This window comes from Ursus maritimus, unplaced genomic scaffold (genome assembly GCF_017311325.1).
Source record: "Ursus maritimus isolate PB19 unplaced genomic scaffold, ASM1731132v1 scaffold_19, whole genome shotgun sequence".
In the NCBI taxonomy this organism is placed as follows: Eukaryota; Metazoa; Chordata; class Mammalia; order Carnivora; family Ursidae; genus Ursus; species Ursus maritimus.
Window position 1 is genome coordinate 52,788,447 of NW_024424341.1, and position 14,854 is coordinate 52,803,300.

Here is a 14,854-nt window from a genome sequence, read left to right on the forward strand (position 1 = left end):
GCCCCTGCTCAGCGGGGAGCTTGCTTCTGCCCCAAAATGCCTCCCCCAGAAAACACGTGAATACAAAGGGAAAAAAAAAAGTAACTTTACAGTAGAAAAGCCTGGAAGACACCACCCTACTCAAGTATCAAAGCAAACGTCTCGATGGGATGTAAGAAGACCCCCAAATCACCTCTGTGGGGCTCCTGCCAAAGACGCTTAGTCAGACTCTGGTTGTAAGAAGATACTGGACCAACACATCCACCCCCAAACCGGCCTGTCGTGTTTGCAGGAGTCACGAAGCTCAAGAAAGAATGAAGAATGTTTCCAGGCTAAAGGAGGACATAGAGACATGCAAGGTCATGCAATGCAAGAGTCCAGACTGGAATCTTTACTAGGACAGGACAGAAGCCATTACTCGGACAGCCAGCGAAAACCGAGTGGAGTATAAGAACCGGGTGGCAGTAATTTATTGTTGCTAATGCTATTCATCTGTAAGGCTGCAGTTTGGTTCTACGGGAGAAGGTCCTTGTTCATCGGAAACACGCACCAAACATCCCACAGGTGATGGGCATACTATTGGCAACTCGCTCTTGGACCGTTTCGGAAAAATAATTTCTTTATACCATACCTGCAACTTCTCTATAATCCTGAGATCCTGCCAGTTAAAAAAATATCCAAGCAGTGCTTTTAACAGTTTGAGCACATGGGAGGGTGGGTGAGAAATATATCTGACATCAAGACCAGCACGAAACACAGTTGCAAAACTGAAATGAAAATGTCACCGGACGAAATATAACCGTGCTTCAAAAGAGATAAGCAAATATGGTTTTATACATTGTGAATATAACACAGGGAAATAACTTCCAAGAGCAACAGTAAAGAAACAAGCCCCAGAAACACTGCTGGAGACTCAGTGGACTCCATGACCTACAATTTTTGTCCAGTCCTTTGGCAAGTCCGTTATAGTAAGGACAAACACACGATTGTAGCACGCCCTGGGTGCTGTCCTAAGGACTGCAGATACTGCTTAATCCTGGCAACAGTCTAATGAGGAAGGTAATCTTAATTCCCAATTTAAAGTTGATGCGTCTGAGGCTGGAGAAAGCTGCAGTAACTTGCCCAAGGTCACCCAGCTAGGAAAAGGCAGAGCTGGCTTAGAACTTTAGCCTGACTTCAAGACATCCTGCAGAAGGGACATCGTGATCCCCCACTTGACAGACTGGGTAACCAAGTTTTAGAGAAACTAAAGGGCCAGCCCATGGCCAGGCTGATTTTGAAAAGCCCAGACTAGTCCCCAAGAACAGTGCAGCACAGTCAGGGAGACGTCATGTCAATGCAGAATCCTGAATTAGGAACCTCGGGCTGTCGACGTAGAGCTCTGCTCTCCAATATGGTAGCCCCTAGCCATATGTGGCTGTTTAATTCAAATTAATTAAAATTAAAACTTTGATGTCTCACCCTTACCACTTTTATTTTTTTTAGGATTTTTTTTTTTTAAGTAATCTCTACCCCAACATGTGGCTCAAACTCACAGCCCCGAGATCAAGAGTCACACCCTCTATGTACCCGACCAAGCCAGCTGGGTGCCCCTCACCACTTTTCAGCATGTGCTCCTGGCTACCACACTGCACAGCACAGATTACAGGGCATCTCCATCATCATCATCAGAAGTTCTATTAGGGTGGAAACTAGAGATTGCTTTGCAAGGGCTCAATGACCTTTCTTGCTTGCTTGCCTGCATTCCTTCCTTCTCTTTCTTTCTTTTCTTTTCTTTCTTTCTTTCCTTCTTTCTTCCCTTCCTCCCTTCCTCTTTCTTTCTTTCTTTCTTTCTTTCTTTCTTTCTTTCTTTCTTTCTTTCTTTCTTTCAGAGAGAGCAATGCAGGGGGAGCAGCAGAGGGAGAGGGAGAAGCGACTCCCCGCTGAGCAGGGAGCCCAATGAGGGACTCGATCCCAGGACTCTGCGATCACCACCTGAGCCGAAGGCAGACACTTTAATCAACTGAGCCACCCAGGTGGCCCAAATATTCTTTCTAAAGGGGGGACTGGAATATTCCAGATAGTCTTTAATTAAACAACAAATGCATGAGCACCTCCTATCAGACTGTTGGTTCACAAGCACATTTCATTGTTTTCACTGAAGTGGCATGGCCCGATTTTTCACATATACTAGTAAGTCAGGAAACTAAGCCCATCGGCCCACAAACCCCAACTGGGTTTCAATCCATGGTCATGACACCTGAGGGTACCTGTACACTCTCACCTTGTAGATTTCTAATCCACTAGGTCGAGACCCCAGGTCCTGCATTCTGTATCACGCAAGGTACGTACGGCCTCGAAGAAAGACAAGTGGGGGAAGACAGAAAGCAAACAGAATGTGTGTCAGTAACAGGAGCTACCAACTAAACACTCTTCCCGGCCAGGGCTGCTTCCAGACCTCGTCTTCATCATGCTCCCCCCGCCCCACCCCGGGGGAAGCACACGTGATCACCCATTTTTACAAATAAGCCACATCGGCTCACAGAAGTGAAGTCACCGACCAGATCCACACAGGTCACCAACACAGGAGTGTGAACGTGCATCTGTCCCACCAGGAGCTCCACATCCAGCTTCTTCCCGTGAACGGATTTACCTAAAGCAAGCCCAGCCTCCGAGCAATTCTGACTCAGCCCCACGGGAAAGCTCGTCCACACAATTGTCAAAGCAAATAGGATTAGAGGACACTAACAGCTGAATCCATGCTAACGACAGACAGGTCCTAGGCAGGGTGGAGACAGGACAGAGGCACAGAGGAGAGGTTTAAAAAGATCACAGAGTGAGGGGAGGAAATGTCCAGCTGGCTACACTTCTCCCCCGTCTGCGGCTGTATTCTCTAACCAGGCCCCAGCGCTCGCTGCCATCACCGCCCCCCCACGTGGATTGCAATCATAGGTCTTTTCTATCTCAGCCCCTGGTGTCCAGTGCGATAAGAGAAATTTTGATATCCACACCATCTATCCAGCGGCCCCGTGTGGCTATTTGAGGGCTTGAAAGGGGACTGAGGAACTGAATTTGAAGTTTGATTTCATTTTAATGAACTTAGACTCAAACGCATGGCTAGTGGCTACCACATTGAACAGACCGCACTACACGGTGAGCTGCAGAGGTGAGGGCAGGGCCTCCCCGGGTGTGTCCCCCAACGTCCAACAGGGGAACTGGTTGCTCTGGGTGCGACCTCTGGGGTCAGACTCCCTGGGTCCAAGTCCTGGCTCTTAACCTTGAGGAAGTGACGTAATCTTGTTTGTACCTCAGTGTTTGCGTCTGTAAAATGGAGCATTTTAGAGGGAGCGGCAGAGGGAGAGGGAGAAGCAGACTCCCCACTGAGCAGGGGATGCGGGACTCGATCTGGGCCTGAAAAAGGGTCAGAAGTTATTGAATCTAAGTGCACAGCCAATGAATGTGTATTGAGTGATCTTTCCAACTTGTCTGGGTGAGAAATAAAAGTCGGGAAAGCAAATGCTCCTTCTGTTCTACGAGACCGCTCTGGGCATTCAGTGGTACCTGTAAAGTGCTTACCTCAGTACCTGGCACCTAGAAACAATGGAGGCCTTAAGAAGGTGAGCAAGCATTTACCTGGCAAACATCCCCTCTCTGTCAGTGCCAGAGACATAAAGACAGAAGAAATAATAACACAGAGGGAGCACCTTCCAGATGCCAGGTACCGTCCTAACCATCTACATGTATAAACCCATTTTAATCCCACAACCCTCTGAGGCAGGCACATTATTATTATTTACTTTAGGATAGTAATATTGTTGCCTCTTGATTTTTTATTTTTTAAATGTTTGGCATTTCTTTGTTTGACACTGACTTTCTCTTCTATAAGCAGAATATATTTATCTAAATCAGGCAATTAACACTGGACATAAATTATCTAATTTGTGGGCTTTCTTGAGGGTTTTTTTTTTTTTTCCCAGTTGCTTAAAGAAAATTCTGGCTCATGCACTGTATTCTGTGGTCAGGCCTCTTTATTCCCCTTTCATTTGGAACACGGTCTCTGTCATCCTTTGTTTCGTGACATGGATATTTCTGAGGAGCAGGTCAGCCGCTTTGTAGAAGGTCCCCAGTTTGGGCTTGTCAGATGTCCCCCCCCGGTTAGACTCAGAACATTTTGCCCAGTACCACAGAAGCCACACTGTCCTTTCTCGGGGCGTCGTATCAGGAGGCCCAAGATGTGTGGGTCCCATTGCTAGTGATGTTAAATTTGATCACTCGGTTAAAGTGGTGCTTCCAGGTTTTTTCTTTCTTTTCTTTTTTTTTTTTTTTTAAGGATTTTATTTTTAAGTAATCTCTATGCCCCGCATGGGGCTTGAACTCACTATCCTGAGATCAAGAGTCATATGCTCCTAGGACTGAGCTAGCCAGGCGCTCCGGAGGTTTTTTCTGTTTATGTCAATATTCCTTCCTATGAAATTAAGTACCTCTTGGGGAGATCATTTGTGACCATGTAAATATGTTATTCCTCAAACTTAAGCCCCCTAGTTTCAGCATCTACAGTATGTTTTTTTCAACACCACCCAGCAACTACCTCATTTCTGACACGGTCTACCTGGAGGGTGGCAGATCCCACAGGTGAAGGGCTCAGTGCCACGACCCCCCACATCCCCACTTGGGGGGCTTCTCACCAACTGTAGATGGAGGCTCCCACAGGTCCCTCCTTGGGTTCAATTAATTTGCCAGGGCAGCTCACAGGACTCGGAGAAACATTTTACTTACTACATCACCAGTTTATTATAAAAAGTAGAACTCGGAACAGGCAGAAGGAAGAGACGCATAGGGCGAGGTATGGGGGACGCTCCATGCTCTCCGAAGGCACCACTCCCCCCACATCTCCAGGAGATCACTGACCCAGAAGCTCTCCAAACCCCATCCTTTTGGGTTTTTATGCAGGACTTCACTGCATAGGCAAGACTGATTAAATCACTGGCTCCTGGGGACTGATTTTGATCCCCAGCCCCTCTCCCCTCCCAGGAGCTCAGACCCAGTGGGAATGAAAGTTCCAACCCTCTAATCACCTGGTTGATTCCCCAGGCAACCAGCCCCCACCCTTCGGCACTTTCCAGAAGTCACCTTATTAACATGAACTCAAGGGTGAGGGAAAGGGGTTTGTTAGGAATAGGAAGACACTTTTATTGCTCTTATTCAGGAAATTCCATAGGTTTTAGGAACTCTGTGCCAGAACCCGGGCCAAAGACCAAATATACATTTCTTATTATAAATCAAAATATCACAGCATCTATTATTGGCTCCTGCCTGAATCAGTCACTTTTTTGAAGGTTCCCAAATGTTCTGATTTTATCACTCCCTCTACATTGACTTGCTGACTTGTGCTTATAAGAAAGAGCTTTCACTTATTTATTTATTGACTTACACCATTTTTAAAAAAGATTTCATTTATTTATTTTGAGAGAGAGAGCGCGCGCGCACGCGCAGGGGGGTAGGGGTGGGTAGCAGAGGGAAAAGCAGACCCTGCACTGAGCACGGATCCTGACTGGGGGCTCGATCTCACGACCCTCAGATCATGACTTGAGCCAAAATCAAGAACCCGACACTTAACCAACTGAGCCACCCAGATGCCCCGACTTAAACTCACACCCTTAATATCACTATGTAGTTATGGATCCCTCTTTATTCAATGGGTTAGAACCCTTTATTATCATTTAACTTGGTGCTCAACTTGCCCCAGATTCGGTGATAGAGAATTTCGATGTGTCCTTTGGACACATTCTTTGACTAGTTTCTTACTTTGTAGGTCACCTCTGTTTTAAAGATGAAGAAACTGAGGCACAGAGGACTTGAATAACTTGCCACGTTATACTGATGGTAGCCACAGGACCAAGATTTGAAGGCAAGCATTGTGGGTCCAGAATCTAAGCTCTTAGCAACTCAACCACAGTGTGTCTTTACCGGGGCCAAAAACATGATTTCTTGTTCACAGCCATATCCCCACCACTCATCACGATGCTTGACCATGGTACATGTTAAAAATGTATGAAGGGGGGCGCCTGGGTAGCGTAGTCGTTAAGTGTCTGCCTTCGGCTCAGGGCGTGACCCCGGCGTTGGGGGATCGAGTCCCACATCGGGGCTCCTCGGCTGGGAGCCTGCTTCTTCCTCTCCCACTCCCCTGCTGTGTTCCCTCTCTCACTGGCTGTCTCTCTGTCACATAAATAAATAAAATCTTTAAAAAAAAAAATGTATGAAGGGGCGAGTCTGCTTGTCTCCCTCTCCCTGGGCCCCTCCCCCGCCCGCATGGACTCCTGCGTGCGCGCATTCTCTCTCTCTCTCTCAAATAAATAAATAAATCTTTTTTAAAAATGTATGAAATCTGGGGCACCTGGCTGGCTTANNNGGGAAGAGCGTGCAACTCTTAATCTCAAGGTCATGAGTTCAAGCCCCATGTTGGGTGTAGAGCCTACTTAATTTTAAAAAAAGGCATGAAATGAATAAATGAGTACGAAATGAATAAATGAATGAATGACCCATCTGTCATATCCCTCAGGTCCTAACTTCCCTCCTTCCCAACTTTAAATCCATTCTGAATCACGATAGTCTCTCTGTTGGCGTGCACGCTCAAGCCCCCAGCTTTGTCCTATTGACAAGGCAACTTGCCCATGTCCCCCTTTCCACCTGCTCAATGCCTGTACCCACGTAAGTGACAAAGCTGGAGAAAAGTCACACAACCCTGCTGGAAAGTCTTCCTTTAAATTCATGACTCATAACCTCCAGTGGGCCCTTAATTCTGCCTAGAAGTCAGCCTACACAGTCGAGTCCATTTCCCTTGTCTGCACTCTGATTTCATACCTTCTCAGCTCCCCCACAAAGCGACTCCTGTTACCCCCTTGGACATCAAACAAGCGAGGAACAACTCAACATGATCCGTCTTCAGGGAGATGCACCCCAAAACCACCAGGAGATACTACAACATATCTACAGATGGGCTAACATTTAAAAGACCTCCAGACGGGGCGCCTGGGTGGCACAGCGGTTAGGTGTCTGCCTTCGACTCAGGGCGTGATCCCGGCGTTGTGGGATCGAGCCCCACATCAGGCTCCTCCGCTAGGAGCCTGCTTCTTCCTCTCCCACTCCCCCTGCTTGTGTTCCCTCTCTCGCTGGCTGTCTCTATCTCTGTCAAATAAATAAATAAAATCTTTAAAAAATAAATAAATAAAATAAATACATAAAAGACCTCCAGACGACATCGTATGTTGACGAGAATGTGGAGTTACAAGAATTCTTGTTCATTAGCAGGACTGGGGAACAGTCCAACCGGTTTTGAAGAGAGTCTGGTAGTTTCTTCCTGAGATGAACCCCCGCCAATCCTGACACAGCAGTTCTGCTGAGAATTTTCACATGAGCAATGAAAGCTTATGTCCATAAAAGTAAATGTACAAGAACGTTCATAGCGGGCTTTATCCATAAGAGCCCCAAACTGGAAACAGCACAGGTGTCCACCAAGAAAAGAATAAACAAACAAACCATGATATTCCACATTCTGTGGAGAGAACAAACGAGGACATGCTGTTATGTGTCTGTTCATGCAAAGTTCTAAGGCTTTAGAGGTTGAGTACTTGAAACGTCTTAGCGCGAGTTGAAATGTGATATAAGCATAAAACACACAAGGCATTCCAGAGACTGGGTACAAAAACCCCATAAAATATCTCATTAATAATGGTTTTATATGGATTACTTATTTAAATGATAATATCTGTATATAGGAGGTTAACGTCCATTATTGAAATTAACCACATCCATGGGACGCCTGGCTGGCTCAGTTCGCAGAGCATGGAACTCTTGATCTGGGGTTCAAGCCCCATATTGGACATGGAGCCTACTTCATCAAAAAAAAAAATTTTTTTTTTTTTTTTACTTTATAAATAAGGCTAAAGCAGAACCACGTATATTTCTAACATTTTACTGGAGCACTAACTTCTAGAACCACTCAAGGATTACCTGGTTCTCGGGGGGGGGGGGGGGGGGGCGGGGGGGGGGGGGGATGTAGCTTTGTATGTCCTACTACTGATTAGGGCCCTGCCTCTTTAAGGTTTAGATTTAACTATGCAAATGATAAAAAGATTGATAAACTGCAAGCAATTTTGCCCGGTAAGATGCAAATGATTCCAGCTGTGAATGATTTCTGCCCAGTAGACAACGGAACCCCAACACCGCACCTGACGATGTCAGGGGTACGGCAGGAGAGGCTCTAGAGAGGCCAGCACTCCATCTGAACTCAACTCAGCCAAAACAAAGAGCAGTTGAGTTTTTAAAAGGTGGGGTGATCGGAGATCTTAGGTCATCTGTGTTTGCTAATTGGCTTTCCAAAGGAAAAGGAAATTTGCTAGTATCTCCGTGACAGGAGGCAGTTTTACAACTTGGAGGAAGGTGCCCACAGAAGCGAGGCTCTCACCCCACAGGGGAAACTGGGAGGCAGGGGTGCTATCTCCTTTGATACTTATATTTCAAAGAGCTGGCTCCCAGGTCCTAGAGAAAGACATTTTCTGGGCTGTAAAGCTGGCAGGAGGCTTTTAAAGACGTTTACATACATCTCAGAGGGCCAGAGAAGGAATTTATAATGACAAGTTTTCTAAAGTGAATGCTCTAAGAAAAGCGAGGTCTGGGGCTTCTGTGGTGAGGCCATCTGGATTCTGGAAGGGCCCGGGGTGAGAGGGAGGTCAGGGGCTTAAAAGCGGAGAGAAGCCTATTTCAAGTTTAGTCAAGCTGAGGGAAAAGTTACGGCCATGGCCACCGTGGTCACGCTCTGTAAAGCCGGTCTGCTTGGGTGCAAATCTGGGTTCCGGTACTTATTAGCTGGGTGACCTGGGGCGAGCTTCTCAACCTCTCTGGGTCTGGTTTCTTCCTCTTGTAAAATGCAGATGATTAATACTTACCTCACAGGGTGGCTGTGTAAATTATGTTAATCCAGGTACAGCACACAAAACAGTACCTGGTACACGGATTACTTGCTGTGGGTAAATTCCTTTACCGTTCTGAGCCTCAGTTTCCCCAATCAACCCATCTGAGAACGTATATGGACAATTAAACGAGACTCTGGATGCAAACACCCTTAGTTCAGGCCTGGCAGTGTGGTAAGACTATTAAAGGTGATTAACATTCCACAACTAGAGTTACTATTACTGTTGGTCATGCTCTTGTTAATTTCCTTTTTTGTTCCTATAATCGTCATTTAGTATTGTGTGGTCATACTCCTCCTCATTAATAGTGATACTGGAAATATGATTATTATTCTGCTGTTGCCCACATCTGGTCACCCTTCCATCAAGCAGTCCCAAAGCCTACCAGGGCCTCCGTCCCAAGCCAGGCATTCCCTCCCAGGGGCCTCTACGCCTTCATCTGATTAAAAGAGATGGAGGTGGAGCTCAGGCCCCAAGTCCCCAACATGAAGCAGAGATTGACAGCAGCATCCTGGAGACCTCTGGACAAGTGGGATGCAGTGGCTAAGCCCACAGAATAATTTTTTTTAAAGATTTTATTTATTAATTTGACAGAGAGAGACAGCCAGCGAGAGAGGGAACACAAGCAGGGGGAGTGGGAGAGGAAGAGGCAGGCTCATAGCGGAGGAGCCTGATGTGGGGCTCGATCCCAGAACGCCAGGATCACGCCCTGAGCCGAAGGCAGACGCTTAACCGCTGTGCCACCCAGGTGCCCCCCCACAGAATAATTCTTAAGAAGCCAAACAGATGGGGACGCCTGGGTGGCTCGGTTGGTTAAGCGTCTGCCTTCGGCTCAGGTCATGATCCCAGGGTCCTGGGATCAAGCCCCGCATCAGGCTCCCTGCTCAATGGGGAACCTGCTTCTCCCTCTCCTCCTCCCCCTGCTTGTGCACTCTCGTGCTCTCTCTGTCAAATAAATAAAACCCTTAAAAATAATAAGTAGCTTTCACAGATTAACCTAGGCCTGTAATGGTAGTCATACCATTAAAAAAAAAAAAAAGTCAAGCAGATGACAAGGTGGGCGGGAGCTGGGGATGGTGTACCACCCATTAAACAAAGCTCCCCTCTGCTCCCAAACGTTGCTAAAAGCCCCATTCACCCTCGTCACCGCTTAATGGTTCCACGGGGCATCCCCCTCACCAGTGGGATCACCCGCAAGCTGGCTAAACCCCAGGAAATGAAAGTTTAAACCCCAACTCCCCCCTGGGTTGTGGTTCTAAACCTCAGCTTCTCTGTTAAAGGTCTTGGCATTCCCACCCTAGCTCAGCTAAGAGGTTACAATAAGAGGTTAGTGTAAGAAATGAGTCCTTCAAAACACTATACAAAGGAATTAAACTTTTATTGAGACCTTTCTGTGCCAAAAGCTGACAACACAGGGGCATAAGGCACGGTCCCTGCCCTTGAGGAGCTCACAGTCTACTAAGGAAGTCAGATGCCCAAACGATTGCCACAGAGATGGGGGGCAGGGGCAGCAGCCAGCAGAGGAAGGCACAATTATCCCGCTCCACCCCCCATATTCCAGATTGGCTATAAGAAGGCGAATAGGAAGCTTATCATTGTTTCTCCCATCTTCCCTGTGACAGCCCTTACTTTTCTCGGTCCTTGGCCCCATGAGGCGAGGAGAGAGAGACAAAGATGAGGGAGATATTTGCTGCCTTCGAAAAGCTGCAACACCCTGGCAGGATATAGACAATAATAACTTTCTTTCCCAAAGCCGCAAACCAGTGCAGCAGAAGCCGGGGAGAGTCGGGGAGATTGGAAGAACAGGGGCTGGGCCAGCCCAGTCCAGTCCGGGAAAGGGAAGGAATGGGAAGAGAGGGTGCCCAGGGCCAGTGAATAGGGCAAGATGGAGGTTTCTAGATGGAAAAACTCATAGTAAGTTGCCAGCAGCCACAGCCAACAGAGGGGCCGCCAACCCAATGGAGAAAGTTGCAGCGCCTTTACTATAGGCCACATCTTTTGTAGAGTACTGCCCCATATTACTACGGTCCTGGTGGCCAGCAGCACCTCCAGCCAAGCTAGACTCCCCTTTCCCGGAGGTCTCAGGATGTACTTCCTGTGGAGAAGTCTGGCTGGCTGGGGCTGAAGTGGGTTTGGTGGTAGAGACAAGAGTGGTTGGGGTGGGGGTAGAAGTAGTAACGGAGGTGGTTGGGGCCACAGTGGTGGGCTTAGGAGCGGGCAGCAGGACAAGGGGTGGGATCCGAGGGGAGAAAAAGGTCTTGTTGTGAAGGTCCGAGTTACAGCGGGACCCCTGGCAGCAGGAGCCACTGAGTGTGAACCCTGGGCCTGTCACCACATCCCGGGTGCAGAACTCGTCCTGAACACAGCCCCGAACAGGCAAGGATACAGTCACATTCGCTGCAGGAGGGAGACACAGGTAGGCCAGTGGTGGGAAGGTTGCAGAGCCAGAATGAAACTTTGGGGCAAGACAAGGGCAAGAACCCCCAAAACGGGGGACAGAAGGGCTCTGCATCCATGAATCCAAAGTCTCAATTCAGGCCCCCCTTTGAGAAACTCTGTCCCACTGTCTCTGACACATGGTGAACCACATTTCCCACTTTTGAGAGGAAAAGTGTGTAGGATGAACTACAAGTCCCACAATGCCTTGGGAGAAAAGTTGGGAAAGTCTGGACAGGGATACACCTCTCACAAGACCAAAGAGCCCCACAAACTATCCCTACATCCCTCTCTTCGTTTTTTCCAACTCTATCCCTTCCACCCCCACCCCTGCCAAAATTTAGTCTTAAGAGTTCAGAACTACAACTCCCGTAATACACCTGGAAAAAGAGGCTTTTGAAGCACTTCCCCCAGGGTTCCCTGAGGCAGAGGCCAGGAGGATGAACTACCTCTCTCCTAAGTGGTTAGGTGGGGGGCCCTAACCCCTTGAGTTTTAAGGGGTCGGAACTAGAGCCCCTGCAATTTAGAAGCTTGGAGGCTTCCATTTCCCATAGCATATCGTCCCATTCTGCACCTGGCAGGCCTCTACGGAATGTATTAAAAAAAAAAAAATTAGGACGAAAGCACCCGTAGTCCCATGCTACGTTTGGGATAGAGCTGCATTTCCCATGACGTTCTCGGGCAAGACAAGAATATAGGCCTACAGCTTCCAGAACGTGTTGGAGGTAGGGGAACTCTTTGGGTAAAGGGCTACCCAACGCCCGTGAGGCTCAGAGAGGCTACCACAACTCCTGTCGACCCCCGTGCTCCCGACTCGCTCACCTGCCGTCAGGGTGACGTTACCGTCGAAGCAGCCCTTGTAGACGCGGTCGCTTGCGTTGTAGCAGCTCACGACGGGCGGCGCCGTGCCCTGGCACGCCTCGCGGCTCAGCCCCACGCAGCTGTAGCACTCGGCACCATTGGGCTGGTACGCACTCTCATTGCCTGCGAGCGGAGCGGGTTGGAGGGAAGGGGTCCAGAAGGTTCCGAAAGCACAGCTCCGCCAGACGGTCCCTCCAACCTAGGTCTCCGCCCCTCGACGCACTCCGGGCTCGGCCCCCAGCCCCGCCCAGGGTGTGGCCCGCCCCCACCGAGTGCCCCAATCCCTCCCTATAGCCCCGCCCCTAGCGTCTCGCCGCACGAGGCCTCCAGCGACGAAGCCCCGCCTGCCGTCGCGTGGCCCCGCCCCCAGCCCGTGCCGCGTTCTCCCGCCTCCGGGTTGGGATCACCTAGTGGCTCAGCCTCGGTGTGGCTCCGCCCCCGAGCCTAGGGCCCCGCCCCCACCGACCTGCGGGGTTGAGCGCTCGCGACGTGAGGTTGAGTTTGGTGTTGCAGCGGTCCTGGGAGCACTGCTGTAGCTGAATGAAGGCCAGAAGCCCGTAAAGGTCCAGGCCGCGGTCATTCTTGCCCGGAAGTCCCGAACCGCAGCCCCGCACTGCCACTGAGAACTGCCCGTGGACTGCGAAGAAGAGGGGCGGGGTCAGGGGCGGAGCCTCGAGTGGACCCCCCCGTCCCCAACACAGCCGGGCCAGGGTCGAAGGGCAGGGGCCTCAGAAAGCCGATCGGAGGGGAAGGAACGACAGACGGAGGCGCAGAACCTCAAAGAGCTGAGTGCGAGGGAACAGGCAGGCTGACAGACTGGCTACAACCGAAGGGGTAGCGTCAAGAGTGGAGTAGGATGGGGCCGGGCGATAGAGGGACGGAACCGCCGAAAGCATCCTAACAAGGAACTGGGAGCCTGACAGAAAGGGCACAGGAGCAGAGACAGGTGGGGCCTCCCAGGAGCTGTAGCCTTAGATAGGGGCGGGATTCCCCCGGGGGTGGGCCAGCGGGGCGGAGCCTCAGTCTAGGGAACCAAGGAGGAGACCTCGAGAGGGGTATGCAGCACCAGGAGCCTACCTGGATAGAGGATTCTGGCAGGGACAGGGTGAGTAGGGAGGTCTCAGGGGTGGGGCGGAAATGGATAGGGTGTGCCCTCGAAGGGGAGCAGGTCCCAAATCCGGGCTCTCCCAGGTCACCCCAGTCAGGTAGCACCTCTCAGCCCCACGCCCTAACCGCGCGGTTGTGTTGAAGGGCTCCAGCCAGGCTGAAAGGGACGCAGGGAGGGCGTTGATTGGATGTAGACAAATTCAGAAGAAGGGGTGGGACAAAAGGAGGCGGGGCCCGGCTGGGGAAGCTTTGTAGGGGGACGAATGGATCAGAAGGCCCCACTCACTGGTCTCCACCGCTCCCACGGCCTCTGTGCAGACGTCCACGCCCGGCGCGCACTTCACCGTCTTGGTCTTCTGCGGAGAGCATCCGTCATCTGCTTTCTGCACGCAGCTGTAGCACTCCAGGGCCTGCGCTCCTGGGGAGGCAGGGCCGAGTAGAACTAAGGGATCCCTACTGAAGCCTCCTCCCGGAAAGGAGAAATACTCCTTCCCATGCCCTCTGTCCCCGGGACGGGACAATGCTGTTGCCCACCGTTTTCCAGGACAGGAGTAAGGAAAACCTCCCCAGAAATCTGGTGCCCCTCTCCTTCAAGCCCCCTATGCCTGCAGTGGGAGCATTCTTCCCACAGCCCCTTATGTTCAAGATGGGGGATCCCTGCTATGGATGGGAGGGACACCTTCCCACAGTTCGTCCGTGATGGCAGAACTCTTCCCACAGTCCAGGCAGCTCAGTGAGAAATCCCTTCCCACTGCCCCTTCTGACCAGGGCAGGGGCTCCTTCCCACAGCCCCCACCTTCTCAGGATGGAAGAACTTGTCCCACAGTCTCCCAGGGCAGGAATCCTCCCCACATTTCATCTGCCCAAAGTGGGGGATCTTTCCCACAGCCCCCTTGACAAGAGCAGATGATCTTTCCCACAGCCCCCTCTGCTCAGGACGGGAGATTGTCCCCACAGCTCTCCCTGTAGGAGACAGCTCCTTCCTTGGACCCCTTCTGTACCCCCTCCATCCCCTCCTGGCAGCAGACCCACCTCCTCCAAGAAGGAGCAGCAGCAGCAGCAGCAGCCGCCAGCCTGTAGTCCAGATCACTACCTGGGCACCTGCTTTCCTGGCAGGGTCCATGGCTCCGTCCTGCTCCCTCCGCGTCCCCCCTGGGTGTGCCGCCTCCCAACCTGGGCCCTCTTACCTGAGCCCAGGATGAGTAACCTCCCCCCAGGCAACCCTGGCCTTGCCCAACCAGGCCAAATCAGCGTCCGCCGAGGGGCGGGGCACCCGCCCATGGGTGCGTCACCCACAGCTGCAGAGGAGGGAAAGGGCGGGAGTCAAGTTTCCCTGACTATTCCCAGGAGAAAGTCTGTGTGTTTGGGGGGTAGAGGGAAAAGTACTGAGGCTCAGGTTGGGAAAAGGGTCTGCTTGACACCTGGCACTCCTGAAGTATTTAATGAGTACTTAACCACGTGCAAGCTTTGGTTTGGGCGACTGTTGGAGGTTAAGACAGAACCAGTGCCCATCCTCACGGAGC

At 50.6% G+C, this 14,854-nt stretch overlaps 1 protein-coding gene across 1 annotated transcript; it reads right to left on the reverse strand.

Annotated features, from left to right (window-relative positions):
* Window positions 1-10,286: 10,286 nt before the first annotated feature.
* LYPD3 (LY6/PLAUR domain containing 3) lies at window positions 10,287-14,454 on the reverse strand. The gene is made up of 5 exons (XM_008684411.2): window positions 14,364-14,454; window positions 13,618-13,749; window positions 12,691-12,861; window positions 12,186-12,347; window positions 10,287-11,324 (listed from the first exon to the last, which is right to left on the reverse strand). Exons 1-5 carry the CDS (start codon window positions 14,452-14,454, stop codon window positions 10,837-10,839), a joined length of 1,044 nt encoding a protein of 347 aa, XP_008682633.1. The 3' UTR covers window positions 10,287-10,836.
* Between the last annotated feature and the right edge of the window lie 400 nt (window positions 14,455-14,854).